The 22,721-nt window shown below is 45.0% G+C and overlaps 1 protein-coding gene across 1 annotated transcript in view; it reads left to right on the top strand.

Moving 5' to 3' along the window:
• The window catches only part of DHX38 (DEAH-box helicase 38), a 53,684-nt gene extending 30,995 nt beyond the window's left edge, over positions 1-22,689 (top strand). Inside the window, 16 exon segments of the mRNA XM_044270987.1 lie at positions 5,235-5,372; positions 5,457-5,829; positions 5,917-6,057; positions 10,233-10,343; positions 10,519-10,635; positions 10,755-10,862; positions 10,944-11,056; positions 11,259-11,467; positions 11,557-11,711; positions 11,819-11,974; positions 12,059-12,193; positions 12,273-12,398; positions 14,738-14,833; positions 14,918-14,944; positions 14,946-15,040; positions 22,375-22,689. Of these exon segments, the coding sequence (XP_044126922.1) occupies positions 5,235-5,372; positions 5,457-5,829; positions 5,917-6,057; positions 10,233-10,343; positions 10,519-10,635; positions 10,755-10,862; positions 10,944-11,056; positions 11,259-11,467; positions 11,557-11,711; positions 11,819-11,974; positions 12,059-12,193; positions 12,273-12,398; positions 14,738-14,833; positions 14,918-14,944; positions 14,946-15,040; positions 22,375-22,459 (2,185 nt within the window). The 3' untranslated portion in view covers positions 22,460-22,689.
• The last annotated feature ends 32 nt before the right edge of the window (positions 22,690-22,721 follow it).

A 22,721-nucleotide genomic window follows, 5' to 3' on the forward strand; every position in this document is an offset into this window, starting at 1 on the left:
TATAGTTGAACCCTTGAAACTTTTAACTCCTTCCAGTCAGGAGCAGTTTTCATTTTCTCACTTTCTTTGTCTACTCCCTGCCTTCCAAAAGCCATAACTTTATTTTTCTCTTCAGAAAGCTGTATGAGCCTTTTTTTTTCTGCGGAACAAGTTGCATTTTCTAATGAGAAAAACGCACACAATTGCGCCATTGTTTTGCAGGCTTTGGTTTTACAGCATTCACTGTGCGGAGAAATGTCACAGAGAAGGCAGGCACTGCTTTATTATTTATTTATTTTTTATTTTTTCTTACTGTTCCTTCCTTCCCACATCACTGTTTACACAGTGCTAAATGTGTGCTGTGTATTGTGTATACAGATCAGGCAGCAGCAATGCTGCTTCCTGCTCCTGTCCAGCAGTCATGTGATCATCAGGTGCTGGCTTAGCAGACCTAGTTCAGCTCTGCAGTGCATGGCAGGAGGGTGTATTCCCCCTGTAACTGGAGATAATATGTCAGCCCCTGGGGACCATAAAATATATAGCCCCTATTCCATATTTACTGTATTGGAAAGGGCTCGTTAAGGCTACTTTCACATCTACGTTTAACTTTTCCGGTATTGAGATCCGGCAGAGGATCTCAATACTGAATAAAAATGCTTCCATTTTGTCCCCATTTATTGTCAATGGGGACAAAACTGAACAGAACAGAATGCATTCTGGTGCATTTAGTTGCGTTCCTATATCAGACAGAAAACTGCTGCAAGCAGTGGTTTTCTGTCCAGCATGGATTATGGAGCAAAACGGATCCGGCATAACACACAATGTAAGTCAGTGGTGTCGGACACAATAGAAAACGTATCTTAAACTTAAAGCGGTGTTTGTGCCGCATTTGCTATTTTAAAGATAATTAAACCGGATCCGTTCATAACGGATGCAGCCGGTTGTATTATATAGATGGAAGCGTTTTTTCTGATCTCTGTGGGATCAGGCAAAAACTCTAGTATGAAGCCTAACCCTGGGTTCAGACCTGAGCATTCTGAAACGAGCGCTCTGTATGCGCGATTGTACGGGCGTTTACAATCGCGCATACAGAGACAGGCGTGCACACATTGTCGCGCGTTCCCGAATATCTATGTGCGGGAACGCGCGACAAACGCCCAAAAAAAAGTTCAAGCACTTGTTTGAGCGTCGGGCGTTTTACAGCGCGATCGTACGCGCTGTAAAACGCCCAGGTGAGAACCATTCCCATAGGGAATCATTGGTTCTTGCCTGTTGTGCGTTTTACAGCGCGTAGGAACGCGCTGTAAAACGCTCAGGTCTGAACCCAGGGTCAGGGTACTTTCACACTTGCTGCACAGGATTCCGGCAGGCAGTTCCATCGCCGGAACTGCCTGCCGGATCCGTCAAGACATATGCAAACTGATGGCATTTGTCAGACGGATCGGGATCCTGATCCGTATGACAAATGCATTGAAATGCCGGGTCCGTCTCTCCGGTGTCATCTGGAAAAACGGACCCAGCATTTTTATTTTTTTTCCACATTTTTTGCGGTTTGAGCATGCGCAGACCGCAATGCTGGATCCGTTTTGCCGGAACACTCGGGACCGGTTCCGGCATTAATGCATGTTAATGGGGGAAAAAATGCTGTGTGTTCTGAATGGAAGGGTTCCGGAATTTTGGACGGAGATAAAACCGCAGCATGTTTTATGTCCTCTGAGGGGGGTTACCCAGCAAAACTTATGTGTCCTAGAGACCCCCTATCTCCATGGGCCTCCACTGTTCAGGTCGGTCAGGGTATTGGTCCTCGACAACATTTAGTGCGTACGCCATTGCACAGAATATTGTGATTACGATCCAGCGAGCAGAGTGTTGCACTGACTCTGTATGCTCTGTCCGGCACTGGTGGTTATGCTGGCACTCTGGATTAGCTACTACAGCGCGTTCTCTTCCGCAGGGTTTTAACCCTAGAGATCGTAGTTGCTGCAGTGGGGCAGCCCCCCTCAGGTAGGGGTTCTGCCCTGGCTCTGGCGGTTTCACCTGTTTAGCGCCCTTCCCAGTTGGAGTGTTTAAGGTTAGCTCTACTTAACTGGGGCAGTACGGTACCATGGCTCCTACTGGATGTCCTCAGGCCTCCCCCTCAGTTTTGCATTGACTGGGCATGCTGTAGCTACTACTGTATAAGGGGTATTTGCACAATTGTATCTCATACATCGAGTATATAGAACCCAACAATTTCTCTTCAGAATTGGAGTGCGTTCTGACTCAAAATGTCCCAGATGTGGGGAAGGGGACGCGACATTGCTCCATATGATTTGGAACTGTGTACGATTGCGATCCTACTGGGAGGATGTCAGACATATTATAACAATGGCCACTCAGATACGTCTACCTGATGACCCTAGGGTTTGTATACTGGGAATACTGGACTCTCCGGGATTGGGAGACAGGAACTCCCTTTGTATTCATAGACTCCTGTTTCAGGCTAGGGTACTAATAGCTAAACACTGGATACGAGAGGCCCTGCCCACAAAACAAGAGTTCATTAATAGTACGAATATCATTTTGAGATTAGAAAAGGGAGTATACGCTAAACGAAAATGTCCAAATAAGTTTCTATCTTTATGGCAGGGGTGGGTTGAGTCGGCACAGCTAGCGTCCCAGGCATTAGTTCAAGAATGTATATGGGGACAAATGTCTTCCTTACACTCGCTCTCCAGGGGAAACATATAGTTATTGTATAATGTTCAAAAGGCTGGCCTATTGTAGATAGACGGATCTGTCTTGGCGTCCAATTGTATAACTACTCTTACACATACTGGTACGGATGTCTCTCTGCTCAAGTTGGGATGTTATTGTGTTATTTTTATACACGGTTTAACGTTCAACTACCTAAATGCTGCAATATTCATACAATTTTTGATTTACCATAAATTGTCCAGGGTGTCTGCGTACGCCAATGTTTTTGTAAGTTGATATACTTATTACCGACTATAAAAAAAACTACGGACTCCTTGATGATATTCATGTGATAATGTTTATTTCAATAAAAAATAAACTGATAAAAAAAAAAAGGGGTATTTGCGTTACCACTACATACTAGGGTTCCTACTGCACGGCTCCTTCGTCAGGTGACGGATTCTTCGGACACTGGAATCGGTGACCTCTACGGTGTGGCCTCCTCCTCTGCTGGAGTATGGAGTTAGAATTAGATTTGCGGCTCCCCTTGTATGGCCTCCTCCTCAGGCGGAGTATTGCACTACCACTAGATTCTGTGGCTACTTCCGTCTAGCGCCAGTCTCAGATGGGAATGGGCTTTACCCCTAGCCTCCTACTCATTTACACTATCGTTAATTGCCGTTACTCTGACCACTGTGGTCCTTCTGTCGTCAACACAGGGGTTTGCGATTGCATAATGGCTATAGCTGATCAGCACCTCGCTTCGGGTGCGCTCTACTGGGTAGCTTAGTCCCTATGGCACTCGTCTAACACTAGGTTGCCGTTATAAGCGGCACTTGGGTGCTAAAAGTTGATGCTACATCGGTGCTACCTTTCTTCAGACATGAGTGATGACTTTGTCATGTCGGTCTGATGGTAGTCATACCTTTCACTGCTCATTTTGTACGTTGACTAAGAGTCTCCCCACGCCGGGCAGAGAGGGTAGCTGTCACACCTTGCCGCCATTGGTAGGGGTTTAGTTCCCGCACGGAACACCCTTTCTATTTCTTTTCCCCCCTTGGGCTGAATAGTTCTCCCTCTTCTGTCTACCTGACCAGTAACCATGTGTAGTACGGCTCTGGAATCCCAGCTCTATTTTTTTTTATATTTTTTTTGCTACGTGACCAGGGTTTCTCGGGTACTGTGGGGGCATTGGACGTGGTCATCGCACTCCATCCGGCAGGAGTATTTCTCTCATCTTGGTCCTGCTCCTTTGCCCCTTCAGGCAGAGTTACCACACTGTCAATATATGGTCACTGACGAGGCTTTACTTCCACCTATCTCCAAGGTATTCGTTCTTTGGCTGCAGTTGGGCATGCCTGATTTAAGCATGTGTGTTACTACCCCCCCCCCCCCCTTCCCCCGTGGTTTATCAAGCAGCTTCTCTCGCTAGAAGTCTCACCACAAGCCTCTATGGCTCTGGGGGCATCGGTCTACCTATTTACCGCTTTCTAGGGAGCGTTTCTCTTTACCAAAGGAGGATACTGCGGCCCTGGATTTTTGGTTCCGCTTCCAGAGTTGCCGCCAGGTAACCGGCTTCATCCAAACGTTTGGTTGCGAATTTCGGAGTTGGTAGCGCCTTCTTGTCATGCACCCACATAAGGCAGTGTTCTAACCAATACCTTTTTTTTTTTTTTTTTTTTTTTTTGCTGAAGCTAGTCTCCGCCTTCCACCTCATCAGACATGGTTTTCCCTTCTTTCTCCCTTGCATTCTAGAGAGCGGGCTCTCCATCAGCCATGTGATTTGGCCTCCAAGGTTTGCTTGTCAATGACTAGCTCTTTCCACCATATGGACTCTTACTGGTTCTTCCTGGAGGTCCTTGTAAAGGCTGGGCAGCCTCCAAGGGGATGTTTCCAGGTGGATCTGTTTGATAGTTGCTGAGGCATTCCGCTCCCGGGGCAAGGCACCACCCAGCGGAGTTATGGCCCACCCAACCAGCAGTCGGCGCTTCTTGGGATCATCTCCACCATGCATCAGTTTTACAGTTGTATAAGGCAGTGTCTTGGTCTTCCAGGCACACGTTTACCAAGTTTTCCCAGGTGCTTTCCTAGGCATCGGCGCATCCTCGAGGGCGATTTATTTCCATGGGCGTGTGATATTTTATATATATTTTTATACCCACGATCCTGTGTCCCCCAATGAACTAAGTGAGAGAGAGATTTTACAGGTGAGTTCACAAAAATTGCTCATGTACACAGACCCATTGAAATGAATGGCTCAGAATTCAGTGCAGGTGCTATGCGTTCACGTCACACATTGCACCCGTGCGGAAAACTCGCTCGTGTGAAAGGGGCCTTAGATTGCAGAAGGAAAAACTGCTAAAATACCTGGTACAAGTCGTATAATGGCCAGAAGTAGTGTTATTCTTCATGTGCACCAACACGGCAGCAATTCTAAAGTTATATGATATGACCGTTACACTTTAAATAACAGAATGGAATAAAAAGTTATGGCTTTGGAAGATGCATGTACTAAAAAATGGATGTCTGGTTAGGAATGGATTTATTGAGCTAGTTAACATTTTATTTTGTACTCGCAGGGCAGAACAGAAGTTTGCAGATCACATGCGAGAGCGCAGTGAAGCGAGTAGTGAGTTTTCTCGGAAGAAGAGCCTCATGGAGCAGCGCCAGTTCTTGCCCATTTTTGCTGTCCAGCAGGATCTACTTACCATCATTAGGTGACTTTCTTGCTTTTGATAATGCCTGTCTTGTCTGTATCTTCTGGTTTTCTTTTTATTTAATTTTATTTTTTTTGCTCTCAGGGATAACAGTATTGTCATAGTTGTGGGAGAAACAGGCAGCGGAAAGACAACACAGCTGACTCAATATCTGCACGAAGATGGGTACACTGATTATGGTATGATTGCCTGCACACAGCCACGTAGAGTGGCAGCCATGTCTGTGGCAAAACGAGTGAGCGAAGAGATGCAAGTGAGCCTAGGAGAGGAGGTTGGCTACGCCATTCGATTCGAGGACTGCACATCAGAGAAAACCCTCATCAAGTACATGACAGACGGTATCCTGCTCCGAGAATCCCTGCGTGAGGCCGATCTTGATCACTATAGTGCGGTCATCATGGATGAGGCCCATGAGCGTTCTTTGAACACAGACGTGCTGTTTGGGCTGTTACGTGAGGTGACGATATGTATACATTTGCATCCATCTTAATGTGATGTGTCAATAACAATGCACTGGAAACTATAAATTATGTCTGTCTTGCAGGTTGTCACACGTAGGTCTGACCTGAAGCTGATAGTTACATCAGCTACAATGGACGCAGAAAAATTTGCCTCTTTCTTCGGTAACGTTCCCATTTTCCATATTCCTGGACGGACATTCCCTGTTGACATTTTATTCAGTAAGGTGAGTTGGTAGAACGTCTGTTACCAGCAGGCTTCACTGCTGACATGAAAGGCTTATGGCTTTATGAACAATAGGAACTATTGTCGTCTTTCACAACCTCATTATATTGTTTCTACTGAGCACGTTGCAGGTTACCTGTTACCCGCCATCTCAGGCTGGGGAGAAGCCGATTGCACTGTACAATGTGATTACTGTAAAATCTTTGCCATAAATGTAAATGATGTGGTTCCTGAAGCATGGATTTCTGCAAACCTCATTCAGATATGTGATGTTCATAGAAATGTCTGCCAAGTGTAAGTGTACCAGAGGTGTTCCAATCAGTGTGACAGATTTTCATGGGTTACAACTGATTGTTTTACCATAGACTTAAAGGGATTCTGTCACCTCTTTTTACCCTATAGAGATACGGACATGCACGGCTAGATCTCTTGAGTGGTTTTATTGAGTGTAAAAAATGATTTTATATAAATGTAAATCAGCCTGGTAAGGAGCCCAAGGGGCTGTACTAAACGTTCTGGAGCCACTACGCCTGGATCCACGAATGCCGACACTGCGCATGCACGAGCTCGTGCACTGCGAGATTACAGCGATCTGACGTCGTGAGCACAGAGGAGATTCGTGGATCCAGGCGGTGCTGGGCTCCTTCACAGGGGGCCGTGGCTGGGCGCCAGAACGGTTAGTGTGGCCCCTTGGGCTCCTTACCAGGCTGATTTACATATATATAAAAAAAAAATGTTTACACTCAAAACCACTCAGAGATATGGGACAGGTATGTTGCGGACATGCTAGCGGCGATCTAGCCGTTCATGTCTGCATCTCTATAGGGTAAAAAGAGGTGACAGAATCCCTTTAAAGGGGTTTTCTGGTAAAAAATAAAAAATATTTAACAAGTTCCCACAGCAATGCCCCTGAAACATAAGGTTTATAATTACCTGCTCCACACTGCCTCTGCTCTCTCCATCTTCCGGTCCCGGCACTGTTTAGACCCAGCTCGTTGTAGGCATGGTCACATGTGCTGTTCCAACCAGTGACTGGCTTCAGCAGTGATGTGGCCACGAGCAGCACATCACCATGCTCATAGCCTGCCCGTTGTAAATGGTGTTGGGACCAGAAGTGGTGTGGAGCAAATAAGTATGAATCTTCTGTTTCAGGGGCCATGCTGCAGGAATTTGTACTGGAAAACCTTTTTAATTTTACATTTATTTCAATTTATTTTTTTACACCTTTAAAAATGTAGGTAAAGGCAGGAATGTTCAAAAATAATAAAAGAAGCCTAAGGCAAGTTTCACACTAGCGGCAGCCTTCTCCGGCAGACTGTTCCGGCGGGTGAACAGCCTGCCGGATCCATGCTGCTGCTAGTGCATGCGCGCCGCCGGAGGTCTGCTCCGGCCCCATTGACTATAATGGGGCCGGGCCGGAGTTCCGGCGGCAGCACGGCAAACATCCAGAGAGGCTGCCAGAATAAAACTACGACATGCCATGTTAGTGGGGCGGGAGCGGACCTCGGACGGCACGCGTGCACTAGCAGCAGCACGGATGCAGCAGGCTGTTCACCTGCCGGAGAATGCTGCCGCTAGTGTGAAACTAGCCTTACTCACCTGTCCACTGGCTTTTCTTTCCAGTGTTTTCACTCTGGTCTCTATTTCTGGCACAGCAGTGATCACGCCACAATTAACCCACAATTGCTGCCGCCAATCTTCAGAAATGCAATTTATTTTATGATGATTTTGTCTGTGGCCACTTTAGTTGGATGTCGACAATGATCTGTTGTCAAATTTACTATTCACCCTAATAGAGCTCTATTGGGGTGAATAGGACAAAGGATTAAAAAATCCCAGGTTCTAGCCCCTAAGGGGGGGAAATAGTTATTATATAAAAAGTAAAAAAATAATAAAGTTAAAAAATAACCCCAACAAAATATAAAGTATAAATCGCCCTCTTTCCCAATTTTACAGATAAAATATATAAACCATAAATAAACATATTACATATCGCCACATCCAAAAAAGTGCGAACTATTAAAACATAAAATATCTCCTATGCGGTGAACGCCGTAACAGGAAAAAATAAATAAAAATAAACTGCGTGATTCGCCATTTTCTTTTTTTTTTTTTTTTGTCACAAAATAGGATCGGACTGTTTGATTACCGGCCGGACGTTCCATAAAATGCGGATTGCGCGCGGCCTTTTTGGTGTTTTATTTTTTCCGCTTGGTATCGAATATCTTAATATATTTTTTTTATGGTATCGAAATCGAATCAAAATTTGGGTATTGCGACAACCCTAGGTGTTATGGGTAGCATGTTTAAAAGTGGAGGGAACATGACAGTGGTTAGTGATAGGTTGAAGAGGGGGGGGGGGGGGGGGTTAGGACAGGGATAACTATAGGGATGGGGTCATGGACACAGTTGGTGAGGTGTAATTTTGAGCTTTTCCTCAGTGATGGTGGTAAATTGAGGTATGTAGGAAGAGCACAGAGTAGTTGAGTAGAGCAGTCTTGGAGACTGTTGGGTGACGCTATCTTGGATTTTGAAAATTTTTGCGTTTGAAATATGACGCAAAGTATTCTGCTAATGTGAGGGAGCGGGCATCGGGGACAGTAGAGATGTAATTGTTTGGGGTTGTAGAAAAGAGATTATCTGAGAGTAGTGAAGTATTCTTGTTTGGAAGAGGTGCAGACCTAAAATCACATACAAACAAGCTACTCTAACTTTTAAGTCTTCCTTGAAGTGGGTTTTCTTTGTGTATCGTTGTACAGCTCTAGATGCTTGTCTCAGGTTTTTATTTTATTTTTTGATGAGTGTACCCGGGTTGCCAATGGAGTTGACTGGTTCTGTCAAGTCAAGAGCTAATGTAATTGTGATGTTTTAGAGTCGGCGTCATGGAAGGAAGATAAGGTGGAGTGCGTTGAGAGCCTACGTGGCTGTGCTAGTTATTGGACTGGAGGGGTGGTTGAAGAGCAAGTGGTTAAGAAAGCAAGAAGATTTTGGTCAGGGAGGGAGAGATTAGATAGGGAGGACCATTGTGCGAGGCCAAAGAAGGAAGTAAAAGATAGGAGGCAGCTGAGTGGCGTGTGTCAATAGGGATCTTGAAACCCACCCATGATGGTGGTGATGTCAGCTGAGAGGAGGTGCATGAGCGAGGCATTGAAGTGATCAAAAAAGGAAGTAGCAGAGCCTGGTGGATGCTAGACGAGGTTTGGGGAAGAGAAAATGCAGTCGTGACCTTCCATAGAAGGGAGTTTGATGAAGGGTGGAGATAAGTTGAAGGAGCAGTTAATGGATAGGAGGAGGACCATACCCCTACCATGTCTGCCTGGATCGGAAGTGGGGATAAATTAGAATTTTCTATAAGAGAGTGTAGTGGAGGAGACTTTGGAAGTGGGTGTTGGCCATCTTTCTGCGAGACTGTAGGTTTTGGGGAAATAATGGGGTCATGAAGGAAAGTTTATTGTAAATGGAAGGTGAGGTCCATAATGCTCCGAATACAGAGACTTGGGGAGCAGGGGTCAAGTGACTGGGTATGAGGTTTGATGAGTGAATAGTTAGTGGTAGGGGTGAAAGGATGGTGGTGGTGGGGTGTCAGGATTAGGAGATGTGGCTCCAGCAGTAAGAAGTAGAGGGATGGCAGGTGTAAGTAGAATGGAGCATAATGAGGTCATAGGAAGCGGCAGGTGAGAGGATAGAAGAAATGGAGATAGAAATAATGGCTGGGTGTAAGGGTGGTGGGAATCTGAAATGGCAGTATAAATGGCTGAATGCAAACACTCGGTTATCTCCCACAGTGCCATAGAATTGAATGGCATGGCAGCACGCATGTGTAACTGCCGTTTCATTTAAATAGAAGAAAGCAGGCCCCAGTTTCACATACTCAGTGGGGGCCCCTGTTGTCAGATCCCCGCCAACCAGACACAGTCCACCTCCAGAATTGGTGTTAATTTACAACAAAGTGAACCACTTAAAGGGGTTGTCCCATTACAACTTATCCCAGATCCTATTTGCTATCACCATGTACTGTAATGCCACAGTTTTACAGCTGCTGCTTTCCATGTTCATGGCCCCTCTAGTTTCTCATTAATGACCATGGGGGACATGGCACCATGGTATATGCCCAGCTGCCATTAGAAGGCTACTTCTTTCACCTCAAAAGACACTTTCTGTGTTCTTCTCCTGTAGACCCCCCAAGAGGACTATGTGGAAGCTGCTGTGAAGCAGGCACTGCAGATCCATCTATCCGGTTCAGCTGGAGATATTCTAATCTTCATGCCTGGGCAAGAAGACATTGAGGTAAGTGTTCTTTACTCAACTGGTGGATTGGGGTACGTTACACATCCATAAGTCCCTTTGCCTTCCTTCTCCTCTGTACTGTGATCTGTTCTCACTTTTAAAGGAATTCTCAAAGGTTTCCCTTGTCCTTTGAAGGTGGGAACTGCTATTAATCCATTGCTTGTGTTTCTTTCAGGTAACATCAGATCAGATTATAGAGCGCCTGGGAGAGCTGGAGAGTGCCCCACAATTGGCTGTATTACCAATTTACTCACAGCTACCCTCTGACCTTCAGGCCAAAATCTTCCAGAAGGTAAGTGAGGACTATCCTCTGCTCAGTGTTCTGCATATGTGGAAGGAACAAAGAAACTGCAGAGTCTGAATTAAGTTCTAGCCCTTGTATTCACTGTATTTTGGCCTCTTCACGTGCAGGCACCAGACGGTGTGAGGAAATGCATAGTTGCTACTAACATTGCGGAGACATCACTGACTGTGGATGGGATCATGTTTGTGATAGACTCTGGGTATTGCAAGTTGAAGGCAAGTGCCTTGTTCATACCCCAACAAATTATCCCCTCTCTAGATTTAAACACATGAAAGTAAATGTAATTTTCTCTACAGGTGTTTAATCCACGCATTGGTATGGATGCTTTACAAATCTACCCCATCAGCCAGGCCAATGCCAACCAGCGTTCTGGCAGAGCTGGAAGAACAGGCCCTGGCCAGTGCTTCAGGTAAGCGACATCCAGTCACAATAATGTGATGCAGAGCCTACGACTTCCAGTATAAGGTTTACTGCACACGGTTGTAAACAGTAATAGTGGGATCAATGAAAATCACTGCAAAATTCATACACTGGTGTCGGAGGGGTACAAAATGTTAGGACAGCACCTACTGGGGCATGCAATGACGCTGTCGGCCTTTTGCCTCTGACAGGTTGTATACTCAAAGTGCTTATAAGAGCGAGCTGCTGTGCACTACTGTCCCAGAAATCCAGCGCACCAATCTGTCTAATGTGGTTCTACTACTGAAGTCATTAGGAGTACAGGACCTTCTTCTATTCCACTTTATGGACCCACCTCCAGAGGACAACATGCTCAACTCTATGTACCAGCTGTGGATTTTGGGAGCTCTTGATAACACGGGTAAGCTTCTTATACACTTATATTAAAAAAAAAAAATGTATGGTTGCATAATGCCTGAGTTTATAGTGTTGTTGTATATTCTCTCATAGGTTCTCTCACATCCACTGGCCGTCTTATGGTTGAGTTTCCTCTGGATCCGGCATTATCCAAGATGTTGATTGTGTCTTGTGATATGGGATGCAGCGCTGAAATCCTCATAGTTGTTTCCATGTTGTCTGTACCAGCAATCTTCTATCGACCAAAGGTATTGTGCTTGTAAAATTTGAATGGATGTATACATTTAAATAGTCTTGTATTTCTGGAGCTGTTCCAGCATTGCTTTATTACTGATCTTTTTCTGTTTACTACTAGGGACGCGAGGAAGAGAGTGATCAAGTGAGGGAAAAATTTGCCGTCCCAGAAAGTGACCACTTAACGTATTTAAATGTTTTTCTCCAGTGGAAAAACAACAACTATTCAAGCGGCTGGTGCAATCAGCATTTTATCCATGCCAAGGCAATGAGAAAGGTGAGGTCAGATGGCCTATTTTACAACCTTTTTGAATTATCCATATGGTGTAGATGATTTATTTTGAGACTTTGCATTGTTCAGGTCCGTGAAGTCCGTGCACAGTTGAAGGACATCATGGTGGCTCAGCGCATGTCATTATCATCCTGTGGGTCTGACTGGGATGTGGTTCGTAAATGCATCTGTGCAGCTTACTTTCATCAAGCTGCCAGGCTAAAGGTTAGTGACTAGAAATTATGAGCCGTCTGCATCTGTTTTAGATCGTTCTAGAGTGATCATGTATGGCTTCTTTCCTCAGGGAATCGGTGAATATGTAAATGTACGGACAGGAATGCCTTGTCACTTGCATCCAACCAGCTCCCTTTTTGGAATGGGTTACACCCCAGATTATATTGTTTATCATGAACTTGTGATGACAACCAAGGTAAGTGGTTCATATTTACAAACCTTATTTCTTTCCTTTGTATTAAAGTGGTGGTGCCAGAGGAAGAGCAAGATGGATAACGGGAACGTTGATTTATCTTACGATAAAATCCATTGTGTACATTGTTGCCACTGCTTATAGTAAATTTCATCTAGAAACCTTTTCTCGCATAATTAAAGGTGGTAATTGTATCTACTTTGGACGCCGGAGCATATATTTTTTTTTTGCTTTCCCCATTTCTTGCATGTATGTCTATGTTGCAGCCTATTGGTGAGCTGGACTGAACTGTTTTCTGTAACACAGAAAGATGTCTCCTATTCGCAGAATAGGGCAGAAGTATCTAATCGGTGAGGGTCCGGATGCCGGAACTCTCACGATCATGAGAGAGTTGTCCTGTGCCCTATCTGAAGGGAGCAACAAGTTGAGCTACTGCTGTGTTAATTCTATAGGCATGTAGATGGCAGCAGACTTCCATCGATTAGATACTTCTCCCCTATCCTGTGGCACAATACAATTAAAGGACAGTCCTGCATCCAATGCCTGTATCCAATGCTTAGCAATCAGTACTCTTGCCTGAAAAAGCATCCTCTGGACACACAGGGCCTTTTTATCTAATACCTGCTGAATCCAAGATGCCCAATACACAGAACCTAGGGTCATTGGGAACCTGAATTCAAGTTGCTTTATCGTTTCTTACCCCCAGTCCAGAAGTCCCCTAGTGGTCCCTCCCTGTAACAGCTGTTTAACTATAGTAGGGGGGGGGGGGGCAGATATTCGTATGGTACCTTTTTAAATTGTGTCTGGAAAGCATGACGTAGCTGCAAATATTGGAAGAACATGTTTCTGGGGATACCAAACTCCTCCTGCAATTGAGTGAAGGACTTCGTTTCCTTCCAATATGATGTGGTCAAGGGTTAGGATACCTTTGTCTTCCCAGGGAGAGAAGCCCTCCAATCTAAACATCTCTGGGAACTGTGGATTCCGCCATAGCGGCGTGTTGCTCGTAAACCCCACCATCTCTCGGGAGTCTCCCAATGTGCTGCAGCGTTTTTAACTATTTCCACTGCTGCCATAGGGAGTTTCTGTTGTGAAATCACAAATGCAATCCGGGCTGAGGGCCCCCCTCTATTTTCTTGACCCCAACCTCTAAAATGTTGTAACTGTGCAGAAATAAAGTATAACCAGGGGTTTGGGGCCAGACCCCCCCTCCTCTTTGCCCCTCTGCAGCGTTTCCAGACTTACTCTGGGCTGTTTTTTTTTCCAGATCAGGGAGTGGAATATACTTGGTGCCCTATAGAATATACGTTGTGGGATCCAGATTGGGGAGCTGTGCAGTAAATAAAGTAATTGGGGCATAAATATCATTTTACTGGTGCAACTTTATATACTTAAAGGGAACCTGTCACCGGTATTTTGTGTATAGAGCTGAGGACATGGGTTGCTAGATGGCCGCTAGCACATCCGGAATACCCAGTCCCCATAGCTGTGTGTGCTTTTATTGTGTAAAAAAAACTGATTGGATACATATGCAAATTAACATAGTCATATCTTACTTGTGTGACCAGAGAAGAGTCATATTTTCAAGCTCTGACTCCTCTCAGGTTAATTTGCATATGTATCAAATTGTGTTTTTTTTTACACAATAAAAGCACACAGAGCTATGGGGACTGGGTATTGCGGATGTGCTAGCGGCCATCTAGCAACCCATTTCCTTAGCTCTATACACAAAATCCCGGTGACAGGTTCCCTTTAATTATTGCACTGTCTATAATGACTTGAAAAACTATGATAATATTCATCGCACGGGCAGCTCAGTGATTAGCATTGGGGTCCTAAGTAAAGGGGTTGTCTGCTTTTATTTATTTTTTACACGCTATTAATGACCTATCCTTGTGATAGGTTATCAAAATCAGATCGGCAGGGGTCTGATTCTCTGACCACATTCAAGGGGTTAAAATAAGGCCTTTGTTCTAAAAGGAGTTAATAATTCTGGTGGCCACTAGATGGCAGTATTTTAACAGCTATGCAGCTGCTTTTGTTCATAAAAAAACAACAACAAAAAAACACCCAATTCCTGCATCTATAACCTCAATCGGTTGTTTATTTCTCAATGCGCAGATGCCTGCATTTTATTGAAAAATGTTCTCTGAAGATGGAATTCATTAATGTCTCCGAGAGGCTTGCATTGTAGTGGCTGTGTAGAATAGATTTGAATATATGACCTCTGTATATAAAGTGCAAATTTTTGCTATATAGGCTGCAATCACTTAGTGATGAAGGAATGCAAAAACTGTACAGTTATCTTACAAGTTGTATTCCATTGTATTCTTGTTTCCTAGGAATACATGCAATGTGTCACGGCAGTAGATGGTGAGTGGTTAGCAGAGCTAGGTCCTATGTTCTACAGCATAAAACATGCCGGCAAATCAAGACAGGTGAGTTATGTGGAGATGAACTGGTAATGTGTGTTCTCTGCATTGTGCTTGTGTCCTATAACCTATGTCTGCTATGGTCTTTAGGAAAACAAGCGCAGGGCAAAGGAGGAAGGTGTCTGCAATGGAGGAGGAGATGATACTGGCTGAAGAACAACTGCGCTCAAGGAGAGAAGAGCAGGACAGGAAAAGCACATTGGGCAGCTCAAGGTGTGTTATACAGGGCTGCGATGGCTAAGAATGTGTCTCTGCAATACACCAGACCATATGAACTAGTGCAGACATGCTCAACCTGCGGTCCTCCAGCTGTTGTAAAACTACAACTCCCACAATGCCCTTCTGTAGGATGATAGCTGTAGGCTGTCAGGGAATGATGGGACTTGTAGTTTTGCAACAGCTGGAGGGCCGCAGGTTGAGCATGTCTGAACTAGTGCAATCAGAGGCCCAAGGCATGCCTGGGGTTACAGGGTCGTGGCTGATCCCTTCTTAGACCCAGTTCACACTCAGTGATTTGATTAGTGATTGTGAGCCAGAAGCAAGTGAGGGTAACAGGAGCAAATCTTTCATTGCAAACGTCCATATCAGTTTTTTCTTTCTACGAAATACTGATACTGGCCTTGTGCATACCGCATTTTCCCTTCTGCAGGTCCCGCAGTATGTGCCACATGCCAATCTTGTCCACCAAACCGACGAGACTAGGACATGTTCTAATTTTATTGTTGCAGGGCCGCAGAACGGACATATGGATGCGTATAGCACTCTGTGTGCTGTCCACATCTTTTTCATCCTCATTGAAATAAATGTGTCCACATCAGATTCGCAAAAAATGCAGATGAAATGTGGACCAGAACTACAATCTTGTGCATGATTCCTTATACCCTCTGTCTGGTTAGTCTGGCTCACAACCACTGATGGAAATCACAGTAATGTGAACTAGGCCTTAGCCTGCATTTATAGATCTGGCATGTTCCAGAAACTTTTTTTGATTATTAATTTCCACTTCTTTGCTCATTTCTTATAAGCAGTCAAGAAGCACAAGTGAACTAGGAATATTAGTGAAAAAGTAAAAATATAAAAAAAAAAACCCATAAGTTTCAAGTAAAAAAAAAAAGACTTATTTTCGGATAAGTCATATAGAATGAAAAAAAATATTGACATGTCGCCGCATCTGTAATCACCAGCTCTATAAATATCACATGACCCACCCCATCAGGTGAACTCCGTAAAGAACAAAAAATAAACTGTGCCAAAACTGCCGTGTTTTGGTTACATTGGCTCACAAAAAGTGTAATACCAAGCGATCAAAAAGTGTGTACCCCAAAATGGTACCCATCAATCACCTCATCCTGCAAAAAATTAACCCCCACATAAGACAATTGCCCAAAAAAAAATGGCTTATCACAAAAACATGATTTTTCCTACAAAAATGCATTGAATAAAAGTGGAAAAATTTAAAAAATATATAAAAAATTGGTATCCCTGTAATTGTACTGACCAGAAGAATAAAGATAATGTGTCATTTTCATTTTCTTAAACTTATGGTTGTCAGACAGTGTCTGTACTGGTCCCCAGAGGTTGTTCAATAGCAACATGGCTCCCATAACCCGATCCATCAAAATCTGCGCAGCAAAAGTCAAGTAGTGGCCTTTCTAGAACTTTGCAGGGTAACCAGACAAAAGGTTACAAAAGCAAAAACAAACAATGCAACAGCACTCTGCAAACACAAACAGCAAGTTAAATGCCATTGTGCTGTGCTCGCTATAAAAAAATGTACTACTGCTAATGCTACATTATAAATGTAAGATTCTTGGCAAATATATTTCGTACAAAATTATTTGTGCCTGTCCACCAACAAGGCAATCTCTTTGGAACAGGAACATCCACTAAATACTACCTGCTCCGGTGCCATACCGCCCTCCATTAAATTCAGGGAATGCAGGTTCCACATGCATTCTGAGCCCACACTGTATTCCTTGAATTAAATGGAGGCCATTATGGCAGCAAAAGTGGGCTCAGCATGCATGTGGAACCTGTATTCCCAGAATTTAATGGAGGCCACCAGTGAAGGTAGTATTGCAATGGGCGCTTCCCCCAAGGGCCCTCTAGGAAATGAGCTCCAGGTGTAGGAATGCTGAGTGGTATAGTGCGGCCTAAAATGTCCCTTTTATATGTCATGGTGCTTCTACCTGTATACTGCTGGACCTCAGGCTTTGGCTCTGAAGCAATGAATTGGAAGAAAAATTGAGTCTAGACCTTGAGATTAAGTTGAATAGCAACTTTAATTTGCTAAACGTTCTCCAAAACTGTTTACAGGCTTTGTCTTGGTCCCAGCCGCCTTTAGCATTAAAACTGGCAGGCAAACTCGTCTTTGCTACATCTGTTTCTTTCTGGCTCTGAGTCATAAAGTCAGCCTGTCAGTACAGCAGATTCTTCTGTCTGCTGCACTTCTCTCAATAGTCTGCACTCAAGTTATGCCAGGGAACTATGCTCCTGGCTTCTGAGGCTTTAAGCTTTGGCCTCCATGGCCAGCAGAGCTTAGGGTGCTCTGGCTTGCGTGGACACGTCCAGCAGAGAGGTGCACTGAACACCTGTCCCCTAGCAGGGGGTAAGCTAGACTGACTCTGACTGGTTGCCACCTTTCCTGCAGGAGGTGGGACTAGCCCACTCCTCCACAGAGGGGGGTCAAAATGGAATGGAAAGCTCCATTCTCTCCAAGTACAGATCCACTGTTTGCTGCCACCTGCTGGTGAACCAGGCACATTACAGTTTGAACATAGCAATTGCAAAACATTGGAAATGCACAGTGTAGTGGACCTGAACAAAATACATAAGATGCCATTATATTAGCCCATTAAAGACAGTAGCAGGGTGAAGAAGTGGTACTGCCAGGGGTTCGGTATCTGCAGTGATTCCGATGCGATCTTCCAAGATGGCGTCCGAGGTAGACAGCGGTACTTGTCGTATGCATTAACCCCTTCCTTAGGCGGAGTATTTGCACTAGTACTGGACGCAGTACTCCCTTGGATATTACCTCCCTCCATTGGGGGCTACAGCTTTTCAGTACCGGCAGTAGGCGTTCCCCCCCTTTTTATAGGTGGCGGAATTGCATTCCCACTGGGGACAGTACTTACTATATGCATTAGCCTCTTCCATAGGTGGTGCTTTGGCATTATCCCTGGTTCAGTGTTTACTGTGCGTCTCACCCCCTTATGTAGGGTGGGGTATTGATACGGACTCTCCATATGCCTTGCATTTTCCGTAGGAGGCGTCTTCTCTCTACTTGGATTCAGCTCCTGCTAGATGCATTACTACATTGCCACCCTTCCTGGGGGAGTATTTGCACTACCACCGAGTACAGTGCTTGCCATAAGCATTACCCCCTTTTGATGAAGGGGCAATGTTGCAATTATCCCACCAATGAGTGATCCATTACTGTGGGGAATGAGTATACACATCTTGGATGTTGCACTTCAACTATAGGTGCCTTAGCTTCTTCAAGTGAAGCATAGAGAGTATCGATACACGCTGGTGACCTGTACTCTTCTTCTATTGGTATTTTGGTGCCGCCAGTGGATACTGGTGCTGTTTCCATGTTGTGTTTCTTTCCTGCGGTGCTGGTTTGGGGCATGAATATGACAACCCCTCTCCTCAGGCGGTTGCCCAGCGGTTCTCATGTGTCCTGGAGTCCCCCATCTCCATGGTCCTCCTCTGTTCCACTACGTGCCTTCAACAATATGTAGTGTGTACACCATGGCATGTAATATTGTGATTATGTTACAGCAAGTCGAGTGTTACACTGACTCTATATTCTCTATCCGCCATTCCTGATGTGGGAAGTGGTTGTGCTGGCACTCTGGTTTAGTTTTGCAGCATGTTCCCCTCCACTGGTACGGATTTTACACTGGTACTAGTGTTTGCAGTCGCTGCGGTGGGGCATTCCCTCAGGTAGGGGTTCTACCCTGCTGCTGGCTTGGCGGTTGTTCCTGTTCAACGCTATTCCCAGGTGGAGTGTTTAAGGTTAACTCTCCTTCCCTGGGGCAGTATGGTACCATGGCTTCTACTGGATTCCTCAAGCCTCCCCCGCGGTTTGTGCTGGTGGGTACGCTGCGGCTCCTACGGTACGGGGGTCCTGGAGTAGCCATTACATACTCGGGCTCCTCCTGCACGGCTCCTTCGTCAGGTGACTGATTCTTCTATGCCGAATTTGGTGGTGTACACTGCATGGCCTCCTCCTTAGGCGGAGTATGGCACCGCCACTATCATCCGGTGGCTACTTCTGTGTAGTGCCAGTCTCAGATGGGGAATGGGCTTCGCCCTGCCCCTTTTTTCCTTCTCTGGCTCAGGGTTCACGGTCACTCCGCAAACCTTGGTAGCTCCTATGTTACTACTTCCCCCTCATCTGCGTTGATGCAGGGTATTGGTTCTGTGTTTTTTTTTATTTTTTTTATTTCCAGTCTTGTTCCGGACCTACTGTTGGGCTGTGACGTTTTCCATATTCCTCTCAGGTGAATCCTACCTGTTGGTCCTGGGTGTACTACCTGTATCTACAACTACCTCTCAAGACTTGACTAATGACTAGCCACAAAATGAGCAGTGAAAAGGCATGACCACCATCGGACTGACGTGGCAGACTATGAGACTCGCCACGCTAGGTGGAGCGGTGGGTGCTGTCACTACTCACCACCGTTGAGGGAGTTTTGTTCCTGGAACGGAACACCCCTTCTGTTCTTCCTCCTCGAGGCAAGAGTTTTCTCTCGTCTTGGTCTGGTCGAAAATTCAGTCGAGCAGCGTTGCTATGCAGTCAATACACGGTCGTTGATGGAACTCCACCGCTATTGATTCTCATATCGTCTCTACCTATCCAATGTATTGATTCCTTGGCTTGCGGTTTGACATACCTCATTACGGTGTTTTTTTTTCTCGGTAGTTTAATGGCCAGCTTCTCAATCTCCCCACAAGCCTTCGGCTCTGGGGATATCGATAGACCAATTACCGTTTCTGTGGAGCGCTTCCCTTTAGCAGAGGTGGATCCTGCAGTCCTGGGTTTTTGGTTTAGTCCTTTTTATAGGTCAAGTTCGGCGCTTCTATCCTTTTCCAGCGTCCTCTGACTCACCCGAGGCCCATAATGACCTTCCTTCAGGGAATGGCACATGCGATTCCTCCGTACCGTCCTCCTTACCGCCTTGGGATCTGAACTTAGTCCTTTCAGCGCTCCGGAATGCTCCCCTTGAACCCTTGTGGAAGATGTCTCTCTGATTCCTTCCTGGAAGGAAGTTTTTTCTTGTGGCTATCACATCCATCAGACCGGTGTCCGGGTTGGGGCACTCTCTTGGAGAGAACCTTCCTGGTTCTTTGCAGGGGTAAGCAGTTCTCCGGCCTGTTCATTCCTTCTCCTGACGGTGGTCTGTCGTTTTACCCCTTTTCACAGGTGGCGTATTTGCACTACCACTGGATACTGTATGTCCTGTTGCTTTACCCTCCTTCCACAGGCGGAGTATTTACACTTATGGTACATCCTAGTACAGTACCCCCTTCCACAGGTAGAGGAATTACACTATCTTTGAATACCATATATCCGGTCGCGTAGCCCCCTTTCCGCATGGGGAGCAATTGCACTACCATTGGTTGCTGTTACTCCACTTGTCGAGGGGCGGGGGGGTGTGCCAGGATTAATTGCGCTACTACTGGATACTCTACATTCGGTAGCATTACTCTCCCTCCAACAAGAGGATTACTTGCACTACCACTGGAAATGGTACATATTATTGCGTGGAGTAATTGCACTACCATTGTCTACTGTGACTCCTCCCTCAACTACTTCTTTGTTGTGTTACACCCCCCCCCCCCCCTTTCCACGACTATTTGCCCTTACCCTTCAACAGGTGGCATGTGGGCACTGCCAGTGGATATTGTGACTACTATCGCACTACCCTTTTGTGTGTTGGTGTTAAGCGCCTCCGTACTTTGCTTTCCCAGATGTGACCCACACAGAATTTTCCTCGTGCCTTGAGCCTCTGTAAGGCAAACACATTACTATGTTAGTCATCCTTGACACCTTTAGTAGGTGGCAGCATCTGCACAGGTTGCCAGCTTCCTCATTCTTCTTAGGTGAAGTATTGATTTGCACCTTCTTTAGATACTGTGGCTGGTACTGTATGGCTTCTATCTCAGGGGCAGTATTTCTGTTTGCCCCAGATATGGCAGTGTCCTTCTCAGGTAGAATATTTTCAATAGCACTAGTTTCCACGGCCACTACTGTATAACCCCCTTCTCGGGTGGAGTATTGTGTCTCCTTAAAAATGGTGACAGTGACCATGTTCTTAACAAGTTGCATTTCAACGCTGTACTGTATAGTTTCTGCCATAATACCTTCTACTCCCCGTTACTGCTGCAGTAGCATTATGCAATCTGTTACTGATAATACAACCATCTGCATCGGTTATGAACGGATCCGGTTGTATGCCAGGACGGATCAGTTTTCTATTGTGGCAGATTGATCAAAACGGATCAGTTTTCTCTTGTTTCCCAGGACTGAAAGCAAAATACAAAATGTTGCGGTTTGCTGTCTGGTCTGGGAACGCAACGGAATGTATTTTGGATCATTCTGTTCAGTTCAATTTTTTTTCCCCATTCACAATGAATGGGGACAAAACTGAAGCATTTTTTCCTGGTATTGAGCCCCTATGATGGAACTCAATACCGGAAAACTAAAGCGCTTGTGTGAAAGTAGCCTTAGTTAAGGCTGTTTAAACATTTACAATATGAGGACCTTCTCAAGATGGCTCCTCTGCCAGTTCTCTGAGGCCAAAACTGCTTTCCCTCACTTCCCATACACACTTGCTGTAGCCAGCAGCTTTCTGCCAGCCAATCAGATTGGATTACTGAGACACACCTCCTCACTCTGAAGCCTAATGCAGGCATGCAGTGTGAAGGACCGCCCCTCTGTCTTATGCTTATACTAAAAGGAAGACAGACCAGCCCTAGCAACAGTCTTTTAAAGGAGCAGTGGACATTGTCATTCTTTATTTGCTAGTTTATTTGAGCTAGGCATGTATACCTGAGTTGGTCTGTAATGATTAATGAGTTATTTTAAAGACCTTGCTATTTTTCCACCTTAAAGGATAAGTGTCATCATCTTACCTACACATTGGTCAACCCCTTTTAATTCCTTAGACACAAAATAAGCTTCTCATAGGACTGTATAGAGAAACTGATTTCCAGCTGTAAGATTTGGGAAGTGTGAGCGTTGGTCACATGGTGTGGCTGATCACCAGTTAGCAGACTACCTCCTTACTGTTTACATCATGTAACACAGGAACTTACACACAAAAAAAATACTGTTTTTGTGGCAGTTTTTTCTTTACAGTGATTTTCAATTCATCAGAATATTTTCTGATACCTGTGAGGGGGTGGAAGCGGAGCATAGAGGAGTCCATTGTAGCAATGGAATTGAGGCCTTCATGCACAGGACCATCCGATTGTCAGCTATTGACTTGACCCCCATAACTTTAGCTTTTATCTTAATTCTATCTTTTGTCTTTTAGGTCTTCAAAGATTTATACCCCAGGAAGAAAGGAACAGACGGAACCAGGAAGCCCACGACGAACTCCAGCGCGATTTGGCTTGTGATCCCATTTGTGTATTTAATTGTTCACCAAACCCAACTCGCCTCGCTGCTTGAGAGCAGATTTCCCCTCTAGGACATTGACACTTGTGAGATACAATTTCCTTGGTTGGGGGAGGGTGTTGACCCTAACATTTATTGTAAAGTGGAATATTGTCATTTTTAAGCAATAATGTACCTTTTGATGGTGTTAAGACGTGGAATGTTTATTTTTACATACATTACGAATATCTGAGCTTTGAGTGATTAGTTTGATTTCATGCATGC

Source organism: Bufo gargarizans, chromosome 10, assembly GCF_014858855.1.
Source record: "Bufo gargarizans isolate SCDJY-AF-19 chromosome 10, ASM1485885v1, whole genome shotgun sequence".
Taxonomy (NCBI): domain Eukaryota; kingdom Metazoa; phylum Chordata; class Amphibia; order Anura; family Bufonidae; genus Bufo; species Bufo gargarizans.